Source organism: Trichomycterus rosablanca, chromosome 4 (assembly GCF_030014385.1).
Source record: "Trichomycterus rosablanca isolate fTriRos1 chromosome 4, fTriRos1.hap1, whole genome shotgun sequence".
NCBI lineage: Eukaryota > Metazoa > Chordata > Actinopteri > Siluriformes > Trichomycteridae > Trichomycterus > Trichomycterus rosablanca.
The window spans coordinates 42,295,786-42,320,296 of NC_085991.1; the positions used below are offsets into that span (position 1 = coordinate 42,295,786).

The following is a 24,511-nucleotide window of genomic DNA, read 5'->3' on the forward strand; positions in this document are numbered from 1 at the left end:
TGGTGCACTAGCGTGTTTTACTGCTGCTTCACTCGAGTGAATTTTTACAGAATAAATAGACGTTAAAACGTAGCCATGTCTACAACCCAGTTGTTTGATGAACTAGTGATTCATGCCAAACAAATCAATCACTTTTTGTTATGTATGACTGTATGACAGAACTCTCTCTGCACTGTTGCTATGTCGACGTGAATGTTTTGTGAAGGAGAAACAAAGCAGTACAAGGAATTCTGGTAAATGTAGTCAGTAATTCTTTGTACTTCTTTATTAAAACAGAGCAGTATTTTTAAAACTAAATACAGTGGTACCTTGTAACTCAACATCCCCTAAACTCAAAATCTTTGAAACTTGTATCCTTAAACTTCAAGTTTTCCTTAAACGCAACGTGCTTTTTTTTTTTTTGTCAAATTAACAAGGAACAGCTGCTTTGTTCAGCGCTCGGCTTGAGCGGTGCGGTAATACGTCATCAAAGTGTGCATATGAGACGAAACGGCATTTGTGTGGAATAACCGTCAGATTCAATCTGAAAGCTCCACATGTATCTGTGTTTAGCTGGATTTTCCTCACTGTTTCACTTTTAAACTTGTGTTACAGCTCGAGGTTCTGAGAAATTGTAAAAATCAGCTTTTTATTTTAGTGTTTTTATATTATACTTGTGTTATTTTCAGTGTATAAGTGTCAAAAACAACCCCATTATTTTACATAAGCCTAAAATACACCAACCAGGCATAACATTATGAGCACTGACAGGTGAAGTGAATAACACTGATTATCTCTTCATCACGGCACCTGTTAGTGGGTGGGATATATTAGGCAGCAAGTGAACATTTTATCCTCAAAGTTGATGTGTTCGAAGCAGGAAAAATGGGCAAGTGTAAGGATTTGAGTGAGTTTGACAAGGGCCAAATTGTGATGGCTAGACGACTGGGTCAGAGCATCTCCAAAACTGCAGCTCTTGTGGGGTGTACCCAGTTTGCAGTGGTCAGTATCTATCAAAAGTGGTCCAATGAAGGAACAGTGGTAAACAGGCGACAGGGTCATGTGCGGCCAAGGCTCATTGATACACGTGGGGAGCGAAGGCTGGCCCGTGTGGTCCGATCCAACAGACGAGCTACTGTAGCTCAAACTGCTGAAGAAGTTAATGCTGGTTCTGATAGAAATGTGTCAGAATACACGGCGCGTCACAGTTGCAGGGCTGTTTTGGCATCAAAGGGGGACCAACACAATATTAGGAAGGTGGTCATAATGTTATGCCTAATCGGTGTATGTGCAAGTCCACGGGACCATGGATCGCATTAACAGATTTCCAATACATCCTTATAGGAAAAAGTACCTTGAAACTCAACGCTTTTTAAAGCCCAAACCCAATTGACGTTGAGTTTCAAGGTTCCATTGTATGTATTTAGTGGGTAAAAGGGCAGGTGTGACCTAGCAGTTAAGGTACTGGACTAGTAAGCAGAGGGTTGCCAGATTGCCACTGTTGGGCGCTTGAGCAAGACCCTAACTCTCAATTGCTTAGACTGTATACTGTAAGTCACTTTGGAAAAAAGCGTCTGCTAAATGCACCTGTTTCTCTGCAATAGCTGACTAGCTTATTAAACCACTACAGTTTACAATATACTGTACACTGATCAGCCATAACATTAAAACCACCTCCTTGTTTCTACACTCACTGTTCATTTTATCAGCTCCACTTACCATATAGAAGCACTTTGTAGTTCTACAATTACTGACTGTAGTCCATCTGTTTCTCTACATGCTTTGTTAGCCCCCTTCCATGCTGTTCTTCAATGGTCAGGACCCTCAAAGGACCACCACAAAGCAGGTATTATTTAGGTGTTGGATCATTCTCGGCACTGCAGTGACACTGACATGATGGTGGTGTGTTAATGTGTGTTGTGCTGGTATGAGTGGATCAGACACAGCAGCACTGCTATAGTTTTTAAATACCGTGTCCACTCACTGTCCACTCTATTAGACACTCCTACCTAGTTGGTCCATCTTGTAGATGTAAAGTCAGAGACGATCGCTCATCTATTGCTGCTGTTTGAGTTGGACATCTTCTAGACCTTCATCAGTGGTCAAAGGACGCTGCCCACGGGGGCGCTGTTGGCTGGATATATCTTTGGTTGGTGGACTATTTTCAGTCCAGCAGTGACAGTGAGGTGTTTAAAAACTCCATCAGCATTGCTGTGTCTGATCCACTCATACCAGCACAACACACACTAACACACCACCACCATGTCAGTATCACTGCAGTGCTGAGAATGATCCACCACCCAAATAATACCTGCTCTGTGGTGGTCCTGTGGGGGTACCCTAATTTTTTCCCCCTAATTTTCTCCCCTAATCTAGTCATATCCATCATTCTGGTTGCGTTACGCTTCACCTACATGACTTGTGCACGGAGATCTGCCACACTCTGATCAGCATTATTCCTGAACTCTGTGTAGGCGCCATCAGTCAGCCAGCAGTGGTCGTAATCGCACCAGTTATTAGGAACCCTGGTCCGACTCATCCCACCCCTGAAAAACAGCCAATCCGTCTTCATGTGGCTTCCCAGCTCTGCCATCCGATGTATTCGAAATCCCAGCTCTGGTGTGCTAGCGTATTTTACCGCTGCACCACGACACTCCTGCTTTTAGTAAAACAACAGTTAGAAATAATTGAATCTGTATTCCTGTAACTCCATTTGTCCATGTTGTCTGTCTTTCTCAAAATTTCACTGAAACACCCGATTTATCATCTGTGTTTTTTCCCTTTCAGACGGTGTTAGCAAAGGCGTTGTATGACAATGCAGCCGAGAGTCCAGAGGAGCTGGCCTTCCGAAAGGGTGATATCTTAATGGTGCTGGAGCAGGAGAAAGAAGGTGGGCCTGGTTGGTGGCTCTGCTCCCTCCATGGGCGCCAAGGCATCGCCCCTGCCAACCGTTTACGTCTCCTTCAGGATAGATGCCGTGCTCCCAGCATAGACTCGGTTTATCTCAGTCCTATGCAGCAGAACCTTGCTAATGGACAACGAGTGGAAGAAGCCGATGCGGTATATCTTTCCCCTCCGAGCATCGCTGAAGGGGTGTACCAGAGTCCCGGAGGACCATCAGGCCCTAACAATCGTCCACGTTCTCACTCGAGCTCTGGCTCCAGACCACGGGCGGAGTGGGCTGAAATGGTGTCCGAGGGGCGTCCACGTTCGCCATCTCTCAGAGGACGGGCTGGAGAAACGGGCACGGTGTACCAGACCCCTGCAACAGTGACACAGCTAGGCGGACAATACAGATCACAGAGTGTTTCTGAGTCAGTATACCTGACACCCAGTGCAGTACCCAGACCTGGGGGTGAAGTAGCAGGTGAGGCTGCATACCTAACCCCAAGAGACACCTTAAGCCATTCGGACGGCTGCTATTTGGTGCCTCGGCCAACCGTAGCAACTTTACCCGGTGAGGATTTGTATCAAACACCAACAAGTGCTGCCCCAGTGCCAGTGCTCCAGGACGGAATAGCCAGTCAAGTCAAAATAGGTCCGGAGACACCAGGAATGTACCAAACTCCTACCCAGCCAGGGACAGCAATAACTGGGACTCCACAAACCGAACGCAAGCTACCATCTGGATCCGCTGTCATATCGCCTGCCTCAGGACAAAATCTAAGGACACCCCCTGCAACAAAGGCATCTCCAAGACCACAAAATCCATGTGCCACTCCACCTGTTGGTCGTGGCAGCACATCACAGGCTGCCATCAGAGGGTCCCCTCTACTCGTGCGGGGAGGAAAAGCCGGGTTGCCGGGTTCTCCAAACTTTGCAAGGAAGCCTCCTCCTCCAGCACCGCCTGTAAGAAGTGTGACCAGGAAGGATTTACCTCAACAGGCACCAGCGCCAGCCACAAAACCCGCCACACAAGCAAGCCCTGCGCCCCCACAGGCCACTAAAGATGAGACACAAAGACAGGGAAGTAAAGATGAAAAGGCGTGTCCAGCTTTTGATGATGGAAACCAGGGGGATCAGGTAAGACCATCAGGTTTAGATTTTTTTAGATGTTTTGTACTATTCTTCGTGCTGTGTTCTGGTTAAAGGGGTGGGCTAGAGCTTTTTAGTCTGAAGATGTAGATATTATTAGCTCTCATTACATTAGGCAGCTGTTAATAGAACTAAGGCTTAGAGAGAAAAAAACTCTGAACCACCAACTGTCAAGCGATCATGACGGCAAACTCATCACGCGCAGCTGTTTCAGCCTTGCCCCCGCGGCCCCGCCTTGCCATTTTCTCTTTGATTTGTTTCATACGCAAGTCCCAATCCCCAGTGGTGTCCTACTACCCACTTCTGTGCCATACAGAGTGTAAAATAATAATGGGTTATACACACTACATGCATGCCATAGCCTATAAAAGTCATTTAGGGTGTGTCCTCCTATACAGAATATTGTGTCGTTAAGTTACCTATTCCTAGTCCACTATACACTGATCAGCCATAACATTAAAACCACCTCCTTGTTTCTACACTCACTGTCCATTTTATCAGCTCCACTTACCATATAGGAGCACTTTGTAGTTCTACAATTACTGACTGTAGTACATCTGTTTCTCTACATACTTTTTCACCCTGTTCTTCAATGGTCAGGGCCCCCACAGGACCACCACAGAGCAGGTATTATTTAGGCGGTGGATCATATTCAGCACTGCAGTGACACTGACATGGTGGTGGTGTGTTAGTGTGTGTTGTGCTGGTATGAGTGGATAGGACACAGCAGCGCTGCAGGAGTTTTTAAATACCGTGTCCACTCACTATTCACTGTATTAGACACTCCTACCTAGTTGGTCCACCTTGTAGATGTAAAGTCAGAGACGATCGCTCATCTATTGCTGCTGTTTGAATTGGTTGTTTTTTAGACCTTCATCAGTGGTCACAGGACGCTGCTCACAGGGCACTGTTGGCTGGATATTTTTGGTTGTCCAGTCCAGCAGTGACAGTAAGGTGTATAAAAACTCCATCAGCGCTGCTGTGTCTGATCCACTCATACCAGCACAACACACACTAACACACCACCACCATGTCAGTGTCACTGCAGTGCTGAGAATGATCCACCACCCAAATAATACCTGCTCTGTAGTGGTCCTTGGAGAGTCCTGACCATTGAAGAACAGCATGAAAGGGGGCTAACAAAGCATGCAGAGAAATACTTCAGGTCAGTTGCTAAACCAACGTTATAAGCGAACTGGAAGCGGATATATATTTAAAGTCGTCCACTTTTCTACACGAGACCTGTGGTCAAGTTGTACAGTGAAGTTTGCAAACGTTGTTTTATCCGTTAATGGAAGAGATAAGGGTAATTGTGTAATACTTATATATTAAATAAACAATACAAATAGTATTTATTGCAACTGTTTCACGTGCACTGATTCCATCATATATTGTGTCATTTTGTGGGGCCAAGCAAACCTTATAATACTCAAAACCTTCATTATGTACATGGTGAAATTAAAACTTTTTATATTCTATGTACTTATATATAAGCCACAGGCATATAAAAAGTCCCAGTCATACAAAAAAACATACCATTATATACCAATAAACTGTCAGAATCTTAAAAAATACTGTGATACAAATTTTTGGTCATACTACCCAGCCCTAGCGCAGATTATGTCTGTTCACATGTATTGCTTACATAATGAGAGGAAAAATAACTGTACTCACCGCCTTAAGGTGCTCTGCAGAAAACAATTCCAAAACACTTATTAAAAACACTACATTAACATAGAAAAGTGCCTCCAACCAGAAATACATGATACAAATACAGCCTGTGGTATAAAGAAGTCCTACCTTATCTTAAAATAATGAACACTAATTTAAATGTATTCATATGAATAAGCTAATAAGACTATGACCATCATTTTCCTCTAGGGTTATACTTCTTTATGGAATGTGGTCATACAAGTGGATGGTGTGTGATTGATGGTGGACAATTTTTAATGAAAAGATTTTCGTAGGGATGAAGGTGCTCTTCTTTACAGTCTGCTTTGCAAAACCGCCTATAAATATTTAACGATGCATAACTACAGTCATCATGGTCATCTTGCATAATTTTAGCAGTTTTTAGACATGTGTTGTGATCCTAGAATATGAGAACATTGTCAGGAAAGAGTGTTTGCACCATAGGGTGCACCTTGTCTGTTACAGTTGGTGGATTGATGTGGCGACGCCAAGCAGCGATTAGCTCTTTATTTTTATTTTTTTTACCAGTCTTTATCCACCATACTCAACAGTTGCAACAGACAAACAAACAAATCTTTTAATATGTAGCAATATGATTGAACTGGGTTTAGTAAACACAGATTATTCTTTAATATTTTTGGAGAGGGGCTTCTAAATGTCATTTCTGCCATGTAACGGTTATGTACGATGTTTGTTAAGACAGGGTTATTTCTGTTGTTGTCCCTTTACAGCATTTGCCAACTTTTGGCAGTGTTCTGTCTATTCCCGTCATTTATCTTCCATTTGTGACCTCTGTATTTCATTGCTGGTGCCATTTGCCACACTCTGCCATGACTTAACAGGGCTCTAGACTAACTTTTTGCACTGGTTGCACTGGTGCGCCTAACTTTTTTTCTTAGGTGCACCAGCACAAAAGTTAGGTGCACCCTAATTTTCAACTGCATCGCATTTAACACCTTAGTTTTACAGGTTCACTTGTTTTTTCGCTGTCCATATAGGCAATATTGACTTGTAAATGATTAAATAACAGTCTGGTCAACATGGCCTCGTCTGTTGATGTTTGTTGCTGTCTGCCGCTGAAAGGCAGTGGGGAGAGGGGACCCATGGGCAGTGCATTTACTGCGGCATGTAATGTGTTTTATAGATGCATTGTGCTTTTCATCCTTTCAATTCAAAATGTATTAGAACCAGTCACAAATACAATTTTGACGGCCATGGTTTTCCCATGCTCTTTACAGTTAATTATAGTATTATAATCTCATTATAGTACACTATTATAAAAATTATAACAATAATAATAGAGTATATCTATTCATGTATGTATGTATGTATGTATGTATGTATATATATATATATATGTAGATATATATAATTATTATTATTATTTTTTTTGTGTGTGTGTGTGTATGGGGCTCTAGTGTTAGAGTGTAATCTTAAATAAAGTGCATTATATTATCGGCTTTACTGGATCTTTTACACAGATTCCCAAAATCGATTGCGGTGCACTCACTGTGTATTTTGATTACATGTATTCTAACACTTCACTGTCTTTTAGTTATTTTTATATTTTACTTAACGAAAATATTATTGTGTTTTTACTTTCGCTATCGTCGCACTTAACCGCTAGCATTAGCCTATTGCTACTAGAGGGTCGGCTCACCACTGTTACGGGTCTCTTGCTGTGTGGTGATGAATGTGTGGGAATAAAAGCACACGACAAGGTAGACTTCACTGTAACGGTTTAGTCAGGACTTCAGTAAGCGTTACAACACTTTAAACTGCCTAGCTCCAGAAACCGAACTTTTATACTTTGGCCGTCCGGTGAGTCTCATATACAAAACTAAACTAACTGAACGTCCGGTGCTGCATTCTGATTGGTTGAGCTGAATGTCGCTCACATATCACCGATACAATATTGTCCCGCTCTTCACTGTCTCTGATTGGTTTAGACCATGATATGGGCCTGATGTGTGTCTGTTGTTGAACCACGGGAAGACTTTCAGAGTAGCGGAGACTTTTTTCCCCTTGAACTGCTGGTCGCACCGGTGCGACCTGAGATTTTTTTTAGTCGCACCATTGAGAAATTAGGTCGCATGTGCGACCAAATTGGTCGCACTCTAGAGCCCTGCTTAATACATTAAATTATTTGTTGAGCCATCCACTTTTGGCCTTATTGTCTTGCTTGGCTTTCAATCGATCTCACGCTATGTTAAAATGATATTTGTTAACATGTTGCTATTTAAATCATCTGTGCAGCTGTGTTTGTAAGTGAAATTTAACCACTAAATCAAGCATCTTTTTATCTTGCAGTGTATACTTTGTCCACCACTTGCATACGTGTGCATTAATAAAATAAGATGTTAATATTTTTCCATACTATTCTGCTATTTGATATAAAAATGGAACAGTGCTTCTGGGAAATGTACCGTTCAACATTGGGCCTCTCCTTAAACCACAGCTTACGTCCCAAACCACGTATGCACTAAGTAGAATTTCAAAATTGTGAAGCCACTGGTGGTGTAGTGATAATGTGTACTGTTTACTATGGTATTTAACAGTATACGACTGAATACATCTGCCTTAAACTGACTCTCCTCATTACAACTGCAGAAAAAAGCTTACACAGAATAAAGATAGGCCACTTTTTCAAACTGCATTGCGACAATCTAAATATTTGAAAGTGTTATAAAACTATGTGAAGGTTTTAGATCTAAAGCTTGGGGTTGTGACCACATACAAGGTTGACGAAAACGCAGATTGGGTTGTGGGTGAAGTATTTTTATCTTTATTATTATTACAAACTTTAGTCATAGGCACAGGAATGTATGTTAGGCAATATTTTAAAACAACAATTAACAACATTGATGTTGCCACTTATTTTTACTGGTCAAGGCAGGAACCTTAATCATGACCCCAATCTATCACGTAGCTTTGGCCACCCCTCTTAGACGTAGCCAGTCCGGTCTTTGGAGGCGCCAAGCCGTCTTACAGCACCTGCTGAGACTCGAACCTGAAATTTTAGCAGTAGTTGGCTAGCGTATTTTACTGTTAAGTGCATGGCATACCAATTATGGATTATCTAATCTGTTTACTTAATGTGTAACTCCACATTGGGTCAAGGGTATTGTTGTATTGGGGTCCCAAAAATGTAACCCCTATAAATAGGGCCCTACGAAATGCCAAATTTGATGACGGTCATTAAATACTCTCATAAACTAAATTATAGAATTAATTTGGTGTATGCGTTTACATATTGAGTGCATTTTGTCATTTCGGGGATTCCATAATCAGTGGGAAAGTGTGCTTCTCTACACACGTGATCATCTCTCTGTAGTCTGTGCTGCACCTCAAAAGAACAAGCCAGTAAAGTATTATGCCCCTGATAATTTGTGTGTCTATGTACAGTTTATTTCTTTCTTTATAAACTCAGCAAACTCTAACGATGCTCGGTTACACTAGGACCGCCTCATTGTGCAAATTAGCCAGTAAACGTAAGGCACTCGAATGCTATGTGAATGAAAAACGTCAAAGCTCTAAACACAAACCTTAAGTTTTGAATTTACAGCAAATTGCATATTCACGATTTGTAAAGCGATTTTCAAGAATGTGAATTAAGTAGGGCCTTACCTATAAACATCGTCATTCAATTGCCCCTTGATGTAAATAGGTGAATGAGGTAGTGTGTGTTACACTATGATAGAATGCCACTCTACCCAGAGAATATACTAACCTTGAAGTGGTTACTGAAATAAATGAAGGACTAAATGAACAAAAGAAAGAATGAATCATTTGAAAAACTGCTGTCCTTTCTCTAGGTATATGACACTCCTCCCACCAACAGATGGCAGCAACCAGTACCTGCAGTATCTTTGGAGGACGAGAGCATCTATAACACCCCCCGTGCTGTCCCCTTACTCACTGACCATGGATCAGAGGTAAAAAGGCAACATGACAATATGGATTTTGACTCAACCCTACCTGAATTTAGCATGTTTTCTGAACTTTAAATCCTGAACTTTCTAAGCCTTGTTTACTTGCTCTGTCCTTCCTAAATGCAGCACTTCCACCATCTGTTTACAATTCCTTACAATTTTTCTCTTGCTTCAGCGCTCACCCACTGTGTCATTCCTCCATTTAAGGACCACACCTGTTTTTGACTGCTGTGAGCTCATTCCATCTGTCTGTCGCCTTTCTCTTTCTCAGCTGGTCACACCCGTCTGTTCTGGAAGGATTGGGTGGCCTGACACTCACTATTAATGATTATAGTTCAGACATGCTTGCGGAGTAACTCTTCTTTACCTTCTGCAGCTAACAGAAGTTATAATTACATCTATAAATACATAATTACAAGCCACTGGAGTTTAATAACAGACTCTTAATGTTGAGATTTGGCTTTTTTTTCTTTAAAACTGCAGTGGAAAGTTCAGTGTTTTTAGCCCAGGCTTTTATTTTAGGGCAGCATAAGGCCACAAGAGCCTGTAACACAAGGCCTGTAAGAGCGTGCGTCATTCCCGAGCAATGAATAGCAGCCAGAGAACTTTATGGGCGCTGTTAGGAAATCACAATGGTGATGAAATACTGTAGAGCACAGTGTAGTCTTTATGAACAGTATGCACAATATACACCGAACAGGAATAACATTATGACCACTGACAGGTGAAATGAATAACACTAATTGTCTCTCTACACGGCACCTGTTAGTGGGTGGGATATATTAGGCAGCAAGTGAACATTTTATCCTTAAAGTTGTTGTGTTAGAAGCAGGAAAAATGGGCAAGTGTAAGGATTTGAGCAAGTTTGACAAGGGCCAAATTGTGATGGCCAGACGACTCTTGTGGGGTGTTCCCGGTCTGCAGTGATCAGTATCTATCAAAAGGGGTCCAAGGAAGGAACGGTGCTAAACCGGCGACAGGGCCATGGGCGCCAAGGCTACTGTAGCTTAAATTGCTGGAGAAGTTAATGCTGGTTCTGATAGAAAGGTGTCAGAATACACAGTGCATCGCAGTTTGTTCCGTATGGGGCTGCATAGCCGCAGACCAGTCAGGGTGCCCATGCTGACCCCTGTCCACCGCCGAAAGTGCCAACAATGGTGATGAATCACGTTTGCTTTTACATCACGTGGATGGCCGGGTGCGTGTGCGTTGCTTGCCTGGGGAACGCTTGCCTGGGGGTCCTGCCATCCATGTGGATGTTACTTTGACACATACCACCTACCTAAGCATTGTTGAAGACCATGTACACCCTTTCATGGAAACAGTGAAAAATGCTTCAGGAATGGTCTGGTCAGGACCTGGCCTCCAAATTCCCCAGATCCCAATCCAACCGAGCATCTGTGGGATGTGCCGGACAAACAAGTCCAATCCATGCACCTTACAACTTACAGGAGTTAAAGGATCTGCTGCTAACATGTTTGTGCCAGAAACCACACCCTCAGGGGTCTAGTGGAGTCCATGCCTTGATGGGTCAGGGCTGTTTTGGCAGCAAATGGGGCACCAACACAATATTAAGAAGGTAGTCATAATGTTATGCCTAAAAGATGCAGTCGGCTACTGCACACGTGTCAGAGGGGGCATGTATTAGTCAATCAGGGTGGAGATCAGCATCAGTAGAGAGGAAGCATAATGCAATTGGGTAATTGGATACGCTAAAAAAAGGGGGAGAAAATGCATAAAACAAAATAATAAAAAATTAAAACTTCAAATTTATAATGTCCTTTACATTATTTCAATAATTAGAAGGGGTGTCCCAATACTTCTGTCCATATAGCGTATGTTCCAGGTGGTGAATGTTGACCTAAAATGTATTTCATCAATTAGTTGATTAGTTTCTAATGAAATGGGCAGTGCTGACTAGGGATGTAGCGATACACTCTACCCATGATGCGATGCGATTCACGATACTGGGTTCACGATACGATTTTTTCCCAATTTTTTAAACAAAATGAAATTGAAGACAAATTATAACAAAGTTTCCTTTTATTATTTTTCTTTAAAATTTTATTTATCTTAAAATAAAATAAAATACTGTGTTTGTTCATATCTTTTATTTATGTAAATAATGAATGTCCTTTTATTTCTGAGGTAGGTACAAACTATGCAAAACAATGCTGTACATTTACACTTTTTGTGTAAAATAAAAACTGAAATGAAATTTAAAAACAAATCCCACATTAAATAAATAAATGAATAATACAAATAAAGAAAGTTTTCTCACATAAATATATTTGGCTGGAAAATTCCGAACCTGGCAACCCTGTAGTGACGTCAACCAGGCGAGGTGAATAGCGCCAGTGCTGTTTAAAGTTAATATCGATTCATTATACATGTAAACCGATTTGAATCGTTACACATGAGAATCTTGTGGTGCATCGTTACACCCCTAGTACTGACTCAACTGCTTACTGCAATACAATTAACATTCTATTTAGATTATTGTGACCAATGGCAAGTTTGTTTTTAAATGTTTTGGAAATACAGTTTACTTCGCAGTAGGGGTGTAACGATACATCGTTTCAAGATGCATCGCGATGCAAAAATGTAGCGATGTGCATCGTGGACATCTGCGCGATTGTACGAGTGCACGTGCGTTCTGTAATTTATTAGTGATGGGTCGTGGCGAACAATCCGGCTCTAAGAGTCGGCTCTTTAAAATGAACAGCAGGATCCGGAGCCGATTCGGGTTATTTTTTCGGGGTTTTTTTTTCGTTAAAGCCGCACGTGATTGGTCAAGATGCGTGGTGACGTTTGTGTGTTTACACTGAGCAGGAGGGGCGGGGTTACATACACACACACACACCCGGACAGCGTGCACATGAACAGGAGGGAGAGAGAGAGAGAGAGCACTTGATGAAGTTTTACATTGCGCTTTACGTAGCCAGACATTACACGCTGGAAAGGTGAGGAAAATGAGTGACAGGAAACAGTAAAGTTTGGACACGAGGAACCACTTTAACAGAGAAGTTCAGACCCACTGAGACCCACATCTTATACATGTCACTGTGTATTGTAGCAACATCTGTCCCCTCAGAGATAATCTTTTCCAAAACAGGGCAGATCATAACAGAAAGGAGAAACAGGATCATCCCCTCAAAGATGAGCTCGGTTTTTCGGAATGCCAATCTTCACTAAATACTTACAAATACTGTCACCTGGATGCTGCTTTTTCTTTTGCACATTTTCATTTATATTTTGTTGAGTGATGCTTTGTTGATGTGTTCTTTCACTCTAGATGCAAATTTACAAGTAATATACACAATCAGACCTTTTGGTCTAATTGAGATGGGTCTTTGTTTTTGTATTTTATAATTTATTGTTGTAGCACTTTGTTCCATGTTGAGTATATAAATAAATCCATTTAAATAATAAACATTTGATACAATGTTTTTTTTTTACATTAGTAATTCATTTTACATGTAATTTAATACATTAGTTCAAGCAACAAAGAAAATTTGTTTAAAGACTCAGCTCAGCTCAATGAGCTTGTTTGATTACTTTGATTTTCAATGTAAGATGGCAATAAGTAACTTAAATTTGGTAAACCTGTTAGGTTACAGTAAAGTACTCTGTTCTTGGTAATTACCTTTAATTGCAAGGGACTGAAGTTTTTTTTTGTTTAAGAAAATGTGCATTGTTTTGCACTGTTTACACTTCAAAAAAAAAAATCGTGAGAAAATCGAATCGTGAGCTCAGTATCGTGAATCGAATCGAATCGTGAGCAGAGTGTATCGTTACACCCCTACTTCGCAGTTATAATGTCCTTGCCACTTGTACCACCCCCATGCTGGGTGAGGGATTCCGCAGACTGGGATCCACCCCTTTAATACTTGTAAAGTCAACGACCTCTTCTTTACACCAGCCTGAAAGAATTGATTACAAAGAGCTTGTGTTTTGTCCTTCAGACGTGGCCAATTGTGTATGTTGAGTGCCCGGGCAAGCCGGTAGAATTGCTGATTTAAGGGTTAACGTGACGGTCCTGCTCAGAGCTGTGATATTGGTATTGTATTGAAAATAAAACTCTCGGATGATGTTCATCCAAGTGAGGCGTTGTCGTTTTCAGTTAGACTCCTGGTTTGTTATAGAGTAGTATTAATAATCGGTTTAGAAAGTTAAATTCCTGGTGCTATGGTCAATGATTGTCTCCAAACTATCAGCAAGAATTGTCTGACTTGAGATTTATCCTGTCTTTGTGAATAACATGGCCTTTGTCTCCTTCTTTCTCACTGTTTGTTAGATTTACGATGTTCCCACCCATGCCCTAAATCCAGCATCAGATCTCCAACAGCAGACTTACAACATCCCAGCACCCCTTGCTGTGGCTGAAGACGTAGAGGAAGATGTCTATAGTGTTCCAACTCTTCCAGGTTTGCCATTAGAATCAGGTGAGATACCTGGATCGAAGCGCGAAGCTGAGGTGTACTCCATCCCAAGTCCCGGTAAACCTGAACTAGCATCTGAGGACATCTTAGAACCTGATGGCGGCATTTATGACATGCCAGCTCTCACCCTAGACATCCCTTCCTGCCGGTTGTCAACGTCCAGCACCGGCTCTGGTGACATCCAGTGGAAAAGCTCACTTTCAGCCCTGGTTCAGTCTGCGCTGAATTCCACCTCGGTCGCCACCACAACTTCACGGGATCTGGCTTCCTCGCTGGCGGAGATCCTGTCCGTCTGGAAGGCAAGTCACACAGGTGAAGTTCCACCTCCTCTTCAGCAGGCCTGGTCTCGTCTCGCGGAACCCCTTCCTGCCCTGACGGTGTGTAGCACCTCTCCACCGGCCGACAGTCTGCTCTCGATGGTCCGCCGAGCTCTCGAGGACTCTGCCTCTCTTCTGCAGTGTCAGACAAGACCCCGCCTCCCCTCGCAGGACTCATTGTCACGGAGGCCTCTTCCTGCGTTGCCGGTTGCTGAGGTGAAGCCCATGTCTGTAGGAATGGGCTCTCGTAAAGGTAGCTGGATCCAGGAGCGTCCGCTCCCTCCACCTCCTCCTCCTGCTTTTCCGTTGTCCCCGGCGCCGGCTTCTTTACCCTGTGGTGAACAAACAAGTGAGGATGAGGAACAGGGGAATGAATATGCAGGAATAGGGATAACTCCTGCACCTCCATCGTACCCTGCAGGAGACAGTGTGGGATACGTCAAACTGCAGGTTAGAGACATGCAACACGTGTCATATTCTAATGTGTTGTGCCACTATGGTTTTATCTATTTGTTTTTATGATTTTATAAATTCATGGGTTAGTATAGTTTAATGTTTAAACTCTGGTTAATTTGGACACAACTGGCCCATTTTATTTACCAATAAGACGAAACATACTCAAATTTAAACCACATCCATATACACTGATCAGCCATAACATTAAAACCACCTTCTTGTTTCTACACTCACTGTCCATTTTATCAGCTCCACTTACCATATAGAAGCACTTTGTAGTTCTACAATTACTGACTGTAGTCCATCTATTTCTCTACATACTTTTTTAGCCTGCTTTCATCCTGTTCTCCAATGGTCAGGACCACCACAGAGCAGGTATTATTTAGGTGCTGGATCATTCTCAGCACTGCAGTGACAATGACATGGTGGTGGTGTGTTAGTGTGTGTTGTGCTGGTATGAGTGGTTAGACACAGGAGCGCTGCTGGAGTTTTTAAATAGTGTCCACTCACTGTCCACTCTATTAGACACTCCTACCTAGTTGGTCCACCTTGTAGATGTAAAGTCAGAGACGATCGCTCATCTATTGCTGCTGTTTGAGTTGGTCATCTTCTAGACCTTCATCAGTGGTCAAAGGACGCTGCCCACGGGGCGCTGTTGGCTGGATATTTTTGGTTGGTGGACTATTCTCAGTCCAGCAGTGACAGTGAGGTGTTTGAAAACTCCATCAGCGCTGCTGTGTCTGATCCACTCATACCAGCACAACACACACTAACACACCACCACCATGTCAGTGTCACTGCAGTGCTGAGAATGATCCAGCACCTAAATAATACCTGCTCTGTAGTGGTCCTGGGAGAGTCCTGACCATTGAAGGACAGCATGAAAGGGGGCTAACAAAGCATGCAGAGAAACAGATGGACTACAGTCAGTAATTGTAGAACTACAAAGTGCTTCTATATGGTAAGTGCAGCTGATAAAATGGACAGTGAGTGTAGAAACAAGGAGGTGGTTTTAATGTTATAGCTGATCAGTGTACATGTGTCGTATTCTAATAGGTTGTGCCACTAAGCTCTTATCTTTTTTCTTTATGATTTAATGAATTCATGGGTTTGTTGCCTTCGGGTTATAATGATTCACCATTATCTACCGTTTAAACTCTGGTTAGTTTGGGTACAACTGGCCCATTTTATTTACCAACAAGACTAAACATACTCGAATTAAAACCACATCCATATAGTTTGGTTAATTGTATGGATATTTGAATTATGGGAGGTCCAGCGGTAGATTAAGCTTGCCCACTGACGCCTAGATTCAGCTGTGCTACATACAGTCATAATTGGATGTGTCTACGCCTACATTCAGACCTTATGTCACCCAAATCGCAAAAACAAGGAAATGCCATAGCAGTACAGCACATGTACTGGCTAGTATCTACAGAGAGTATAGAAAAACAATGTGATCACTCCCTTCCCATCTAGTTTGAACCAATCCTTGTGGTTGTGTTTCTGCTCAAAATAAAAATCAATGAAAGACGGAAATTGCTCGTCTATAAACTTCATTCCTGCATAGTCCATTACTGTGCAGTCAACAAGGCAAGAGAACTGCATTTCTTCTTTGCTGTCTGTTTGCAGAGGTTTGGCACTGTATTAATGTTTCTATTTAATTTCTAGTAGGAACTATTATCATCAAACCTAAAATGGAGAGTACCGCTCTGCTCAGTGCTCATTTCCTATTGGTAATCGCCACATCTCTTCGCTCCTTATTTGCATTAAGTTAAATTTTGCTGTACTGGTTTTGCTCCTAACTATTCTAATTGATCACATCATGAAAGCAGTGGCAGCTTAGCTCAGCTCAGTGGTACAGTACAGGACTAGTAATTGAGAGGTGCCTGGTTCAGGTCCACCAGTGTCAGGTTGCCACAATTGGACCCTTGAGCAAGACCCTTAATCCTGGGCTTGGATTGCATATGGTCACAATTGTAAGTTGCTTTGAATGAAAGTGTCTGCTAAATGGTGTAAATGTAATGATCATGACAGGGTCTGAAGTACATTTTTAGAAGAAACGTGTAGAATAAACATGGTGCATGTGTAAGTGAACATGCAGATGACTGTATAGACCACACATATTAATAGTCCTAAACACCCTCTCTTGTGCAGCATTAAAATACACACAGGTGCTTTTACACTTGATGGTGTTAGTAGATAAAGCATCTATGTACGCATCGGGTCTGTGTTATCTCTACTTGTGAAAGACACATATTCTAGTATGTGTATTCTAATAATTACCATTAAAACTCTAATACACGGAATGCCCAAAAGTATATTGACACCCTTCCTACTTACCTGGCCAGTGGTAGCTTATTGGTAAGGGTGCTGGACTTGTGAGCAGAGGGTCCCCTTTACTGCAAAGTTGCCACTTTTGGGCACCTGAGTATGGTCGTTATTCCTCAGTTGCTTGCATGGTATTCAGTTGCAGCTGTAAGTCAGTTTGGATAAAAAGCATCTGCTAAATGTTGTAAAATTTATAAAATGAAATAAATGATACATTTCCAACTTTGTTTCAACAGTCCGAGCATTTTTTGTGCTCCTGTCTACAAAACGAGGTCCATAAATACGTACTTTAAAATTTGACTAGTTTGGTGTAAAGACTTTCAGCTGAACTGCTTTGGAATGATTTGGAACAACGACCGATTAAAAAGGCACACATTCCCACAGACACACCCAAAAATCATGTGTAAAGTCTGTCTAGACAAGTGAAGGCTGTTATAGCTGGAAGATGGGTTCAACTCTGTATTAATGCCTATGGTTATTAGACTGGGACGTCCAACAAGGGCACTCAGGTGGTGCAGCTGTATCCCACTACCACTGGGATCCAGTGTTTGAATCCCTAGAGGCTCTGCAATGAATAGGCATCCTGTCCCAGGTGTGTCACTGCATTGCACCCAGTCGTTTCAGAAAAGTTGGACCCAAAGCCGGACCCTAAACAGTATAAATCGGTGGTTAAAATTAGAGATGGGACGATCGATCGGCTATGAATCGGTATCGGCCGATTTTTTATCAAAATATGCTATCGGCAGGACTGGGCGGGACTTTAGACCGGAGGGGATGCTCTCTCAGGAATGGGGCGGTGGCGCCCTCGGCTGGCTGGTCGGTGGCGCCTGCATGGAGACGAGAGGGGGTGCGGCGGAGTGTGTGATCCTCCGTGCACAGTACTCTGACGCGCTCCACTCGTCAAGTGTGGGTGATAAGACGGTCGATTGGCTGTACACGTATCGGAGGAGGCGTGGAACGGCCTCGTCATCCCCCAATCAGGAGCAGGGACCGGTATAATGAGAGATTGACTGATGGGATGAAAATTGGACGTGCTAAATTATAAAAAAATTTAAATTAAAAAAATTTTAAAAAAAAAGGTTAATTCAACCCGGTCACATCTGAGTCGATTCTATCAGCACGTTATATAAACTCCTGGTTCACTTTAGTAAATCGTGAGCGGTTCTTGCTTGTGATTTAGATGAGAACAGAAAACGTTACAGAGCCAATCAGAGGCAAAAGTTTATTCATTACCAAATTCGTTAGTTCAGGCTGAACTTTTAGGATCATCAGAAAACTTTTAGACGGAACGAGTCTGACTCGGTTACAGATCTGTGGTAATAGCAGTTTAATTAAGCTTTTAAATTGAGCTTTTTAATGTAAAAGAGTCACACAAACTGTTCTGAAGTATCTGGTGTTTATTTAAAACCACGACATTTAATTAATAACAGTAAACACGGAGAGATAACCGAGAAGAAGAACTTACGCATCGCATGAAAACGAATCGACTCATGAATCACTTAGCGACACTAAACAGATCATCTCTTAAAGGCACAAACACACACACGCGCGCTGTTGCGTTTGTCTCCGGTTTATCTTCACTGTGAGGCTCTTTTTAAGTTTTTTTTTCAGACTGAACTGGATAACATTAAACCTGCGTGTGTGTGTGTCCCGGTTCGAATCTCGGCTCTACCACCGGTCGGCTGGGCTCAATCTAGCATGCACAATTGGCAGTGCCTGCAGCAGACAATAATTGGCCACCGTGTCTGCTGGGTGGGATGACCGGACTAAGTGGGTGGGTTCTTCAAAGGCTGTGTAAGGACCCTGGTTAGCAGATAGAGGCGCCTGTGCAGAAAGCATGGGTGAAACGAAGGGGTCCTCTTGGACTGTGCACTGGTCGGAAGAGGCGTGAGCAGCAACATACTCTCCTCGAATGCAATCAGGGATCCCCAGCAGCGGAAGACAGATTGACTATGCTAAAATCAAGAGAAAGGGGGAAGAAAATGCATAAATAAATGTAAAAAAAAAATAGGTTTTAAACATCTAAATATACTCCAAGCCATGTATAACAGTGGCAGGATTAAAAGTCACATCAGATTTAAACACCCCACCCTTGAATGCAAGCCCTTACTATTTCTCTGTTGAGACATCAACTAAACAACATGCTCATCCCTGGGTGATGGATCTTACATTAAATATTAATCTTTTGCATTACATATTTTGCACCTAAAGTCTGATTTTTTTCCAATTTAGGGAAAGCCTGAACCTCCTCCTGATTCACAAATAGAGACTGGCACGTCACACGTCATCTCAGCAAACGACACCAGAGTGAGTATCACACACACACACACACACACACACACACACACACACTCTCCTGCTTACTGGAATATCTGTGTTTGCTGAATCCTCCTTAGTCAACGAATTACAATCCTTGTTTGCTCACATGGATGTTTGTTTTCATTGCCACTAAAACTGTATTATTCTCTTTTTTTTTCTCCAGTTGAGTCCATCCCCTCCTCTCCCAGGCTCCCTCTCACTGGAGGACTCTGAACTTTTGTCATTTTACTCATCCCAAAGCCTGGCTCACCTCTCCTCCCTGGCCGACGCCATCGACTCCCTGTTCAGTAGCGTCCAGGGAAACCAGCCACCACGGATTTTTGTGTCCAGGGGGAAGAGTCTCATTGTGACCGCACACAAGCTTGTGTTTATCGGGGACACGCTTGTTCGGCTCCTCAGCTCCACTGACCTCAGGGCAAAGGTGCGACTACCTGCGATGCACTTTCTCCACATTTATTCATTCATATTTATAATCTACATTTATTCACATTTTTAAAGCTCAGTGCGGGGGACACAAATTACACCATTAACCATGCTGACATGCTGACACTGAGCTTCTCATCATGAATTATTTGCTGCATCTAAACGGAAATGTGATGCGCACGTTATTCTCGAAGTACTGCAGAAAAAAAAGACCCTGTACCAGAAATACAGACAGACTGTTAAGATAATAGTGAAATTAGAATGTTTCAGCAGCTTACTTACACACAACTACACATAGAGGTAAGATAAATAAAATAGAAAAAATAAAACAAAATAAAAACAGAATGTATTTTAGAACAAATATAAAAGATTTTTAAAAAATTATACACTGATCAGGCATAACATTATGAATAACTCTGATTATATCTTCATCACGGCACCTGTTAGTGGGTGGGATTTATTATGTTTTTAAATATTTTGTAAGAACTAGATTGCTCCTGCAAATATATATACAGTGGGGGAAATAAATATTTGATCCCATGCTGATTTTGTAAGTTTAACCCCTTACAAAGACTTGAACAGTCTATAATTTTTATGGAAGGTTTATTTTAACAGAGAGAGACAGAATATCAACAAAACATCCAGAAAAAAAAACATTAAATAAAAGTTATAAATTTATTTGTATTTAATTAAGGGAAATAAGTATTTGATCCCCTACCAACCAGCAATAATTCTGACCCCCACAGACCGGTTATGTGCCCATGAGGCACACAAATTAGTCCTGTCCCTGTATAAAAGACTCCTGTCACAGAATCAGTTTCTTCCGTTCAAATCTCTCAACCACCATGGGCAAGACCAAAGAGCTATCAAAGGACGTCAGGGACAAGATTGTAGACCTGCACAAGGCTGGAATGGGCTACAAGACCATCAGCAAGAAGCTTGGTGAGAAAGAGACCACTGTTGGTGCGATCATTCGAAAATGGAAGAAATACAAGATCACAGTCAATCACCCTCACTCTGGAGCTCCATGCAAGATCTCACCTGGTGGGGTAAGAATGATTCTGAGAAAGGTGAGGTCAGTCCAGAATTACACGGGAGGAGCTTGTCAATGATCTCAAGGGAGCTGGGAGCACAGTCACCAAGAAAACCATTAGTAACACACTTCGCCGTAATGGATTGAGATCCTGCAGTGCCCGCAAAGTCCCTTTGCTCAAGAAGGCTCATGTACAGGCCCGTCTGAAGTTTGCCAATGAACACCTGAATGATTCAGAGAAAGCTTGGGAGAATGTGATATGGCCAGATGAGACCAAAATTGAGCTCTTTGGCATCAACTCCACTCGCCGTGTTTGGAGGCAAAGAAATGCCCGGTGGGGATGGTGTTCTTGGGGTCATATCCAGCATTTCTCTGCTCCCAGCTCCCTTGAGATCATTGACAAGCTCCTCCCGTGTAATTCTGGACTGACCTCACCTTTCTCAGAATCATTCTTACCCCACCAGGTGAGATCTTGCATGGAGCTCCAGAGTGAGAGCGATTGACTGTGATCTTGTATTTCTTCCATTTTCGAATGATCGCACCAACAGTGGTCTCTTTCTCACCAAGCTTCTTGCTGATGGTCTTGTAGCCCATTCCAGCCTTGTGCAGGTCTACAATCTTGTCCCTGACATCCTTTGATAGCTCTTTGGTCTTGCCCATGGTGGTCGAGAGATTTGAACGGAAGAAACTGATTCTGTGACAGGAGTCTTTTATACAGGGACAGAACTAATTTGTGTGCCTCATGGGCACATAAGCGGTCTGTGGGGGTCAGAATTCTTGCTGGTTGGTAGGGGATCAAATACTTATTTCCCTTAATTAAATACAAATTAATTTATAACTTTTATTGAATGTTTTTTTCTGGATTTTTTGTTGATATTCTGTCTCTCTCTGTTAAAATAAACCTTCCATAAAAATTATAGACTGTTCAAGTCTTTGTAAGGGGGTAAACTTACAAAATCAGCAGGGGATCAAATACTTATTTCCCCCACTGTATATATATAAATTGGTGTATTGTAGCACACACCTCTTTTAAACTGCAGCTGGCTTACCATTTGTGGCACACAAGTGGATTTAAGAGACACACTGTTACCCTCACACCCCCACTGGCTTATAAACAAATGGTGTAATTTTCTAAAAACAGTCTTTGAAGGCGAGAGTGTGTGATTTAGGTTCACAGTTTGTGAAGTGCTTAATTATATGCTTCATGTAAATATGTTTTTAGTCTAACAACCTGACTACAGTCAGCACCAAACATCTTGAAAGATCAGCTATTGGCTAAAAACCTTCCTTGTCTGTTTTTTTCCCAGGTCACCACTTCTAGCGGACGTCTCTGTCAGGCTCTGAAAGCTGTTGTTGTTGCCACCAAAGACGCTGCTCAGAATTACCCATCGGTCCAAGCTTCACAAGACATGGTTGACAGAGTTGCAGAGCTATCCCAGCATGCTGCTGGCTTCTCTGGGCTCCTTCAACGACTAGCAGAGATATCTTGATGTGTTCTTTTGGTTCTTTTTTTGTATTTTTATTTGATTAAGGTACTTTACAGCAAGCCTTATTTGTGAGTGCTTTATTCCATTTTTGTTTTGTTTGTATCCCGAGAGGTATCATGATCACATCCCTGACTGATGATAACAGTATACCAGTGGTTTGATAGTGATCTGTGCCTCGAGGTGCTTTGTGTTTGATTGTACCGTATGTATGGGTGTTCATGTGTGCATGTGTTGGTTTGCGAGTGGTTCACCCTCGATTCGTCCAGTCGTCTTTTTTGGTGCCTAGCACACTCTTGTGTGTCTTAAGTTATTGAAGGGGGTTCGGGTTGGTGTGTGGACACGTGCTGCACGTTTTGTTGGGACTTTATTTTGTATTCATTTGATTTTGTACAACTTTTAAATTGGCGATCATACTGCCACAATGCAATGTTTGATTATGTCGGGTGCCGTTGTTTTCTGTTACATGTACCAAAAGGCAACTGAGGGTTCATTTCTTTAAAAACTGTGCTCCAGTTTATGCCTTAAAAGTTCTAAAGTGTTTAACAAGCGCTTATTCATACTGAAAGCACCGTCTCTAACAGTGCTGGCTATATTACATGCATATGCAAAAAGGTAAGCAGGAACTTTATTTAAGATAGTGAGTTAAGAAGGAAAGGTCAAGTTAAGTGGTTTTGATAGCAAAAAGTGTATTTTGTCAGTGATTTTAAATAGAATCACATTATATAATGTTAAGTTGAAAAAAGCAGAAGAAAAACTGTACCAGATATGTCATTGTGTTTGCATTATACATGAGAAGAACTTAATTCTAAATAAAACTAGCAACATCAGATAGGAGGTGCTTGATTTACTAGTGAAAATAAATTAATAATAAATTATAGTGCCTGAAATAAAACAACCCAGTATCTGAAACTACCATGACAAATCATTGTGTTATTTGTTTACTAGGGTGGACAATTGATCAGATGATTATTTAACTCACTCACTCACTTTCTTAACCGCTTATCCAATTATGATTGCGGGGTGGTGCTGGAGCCTATCCCAGATTTTTAATGGGCGCAAGACACACAGCAACACCCTGGACGGGGCGCCAGTCCATCGCAGGGTAGACACACACACCCATTCACCTATAGGGCAATTCAGTGTCTCCGATGAACATGACTGCATGTTTTTGGACTTTGGGAGGAAACCGGAGCTCCCGGAGGAAACCCATTCAGATACTGGGAGAACATGCAAACTCCGCCCAGAAAGGACCCGGACCGCCCCGCCTGGGGATCGAACCCAGGACCTTCTTGCTGTGAGGCGACAGTGCTACCCACCGAGCCACCGTGCTGCCCTGATTATTTAACTGCACAACTTTTTTGTATTATTTGCATCATCATAACATCTTATTTTCCTCCACTTGTGATAAACACAATGCAATCCTGTTTTCTCTGATTTTTTCTTTTTCTTATAAATGACTATGTTTTTAAGTTACAGCATTGCTGTGTACATTCTTGTGGGGCCAGACTTTGTCTCTAATTAAATTAAAAGTTTGAAATAATTTGTAATTTTGGCTTGAGGGTGGCTGGAAACCAAGTCTTACTAGGGTGATAGAACCCAGTTCGGTATAACCCAGATTGAAGGGCCATCAAGTTGATTCTGATTCCTGGTGACCATATGGATAGTGTTTCTCCAGATCTTCAGGTCATTCTGATTTTCTGCTATGAGTGTTTTGTCATATGCATATCAAAGGTTATTGAGGTTTTATTCCACCAATCTTGAATCCTCGATCGCTCCCTTCAATTCTTGCTTCTTGTTATATGCTCACAGTACAGGTTGAACAAGAATATATATATATATATATATATATAAATATATATATATATATATTTATGCATTTTCTCCCCATTTTCCTCCCTATTTAGCACACTCAATTTTTGTCTTCCGCTGCTGAGAGATACCAGATTGCATCCAAGGAGAGCTCCTCCGACACGTGTACAGCTCTCCTCTTCACGCCCATGCATTCTGCACAGGCGTCTCTTCCACCAATCAGGGTCCTTACACAGCGTATGAAGACCCACCCACC

The 24,511-nt window shown here is 42.0% G+C and overlaps 1 protein-coding gene across 1 annotated transcript in view; it reads left to right on the forward strand.

The window, feature by feature from the left end:
• The window catches only part of efs (embryonal Fyn-associated substrate), a 38,672-nt gene extending 15,322 nt beyond the window's left edge, over positions 1-23,350 (forward strand). The window contains exons 3-8 of the mRNA XM_062994331.1: positions 2,767-4,002; positions 9,522-9,641; positions 13,936-14,847; positions 19,417-19,491; positions 19,667-19,924; positions 22,267-23,350. Coding sequence (XP_062850401.1) covers positions 2,767-4,002; positions 9,522-9,641; positions 13,936-14,847; positions 19,417-19,491; positions 19,667-19,924; positions 22,267-22,449 — 2,784 coding nt within the window. The 3' untranslated portion in view covers positions 22,450-23,350. The remainder of the gene's footprint in view (positions 1-2,766; positions 4,003-9,521; positions 9,642-13,935; positions 14,848-19,416; positions 19,492-19,666; positions 19,925-22,266) is intronic.
• Positions 23,351-24,511: the final 1,161 nt, after the last annotated feature.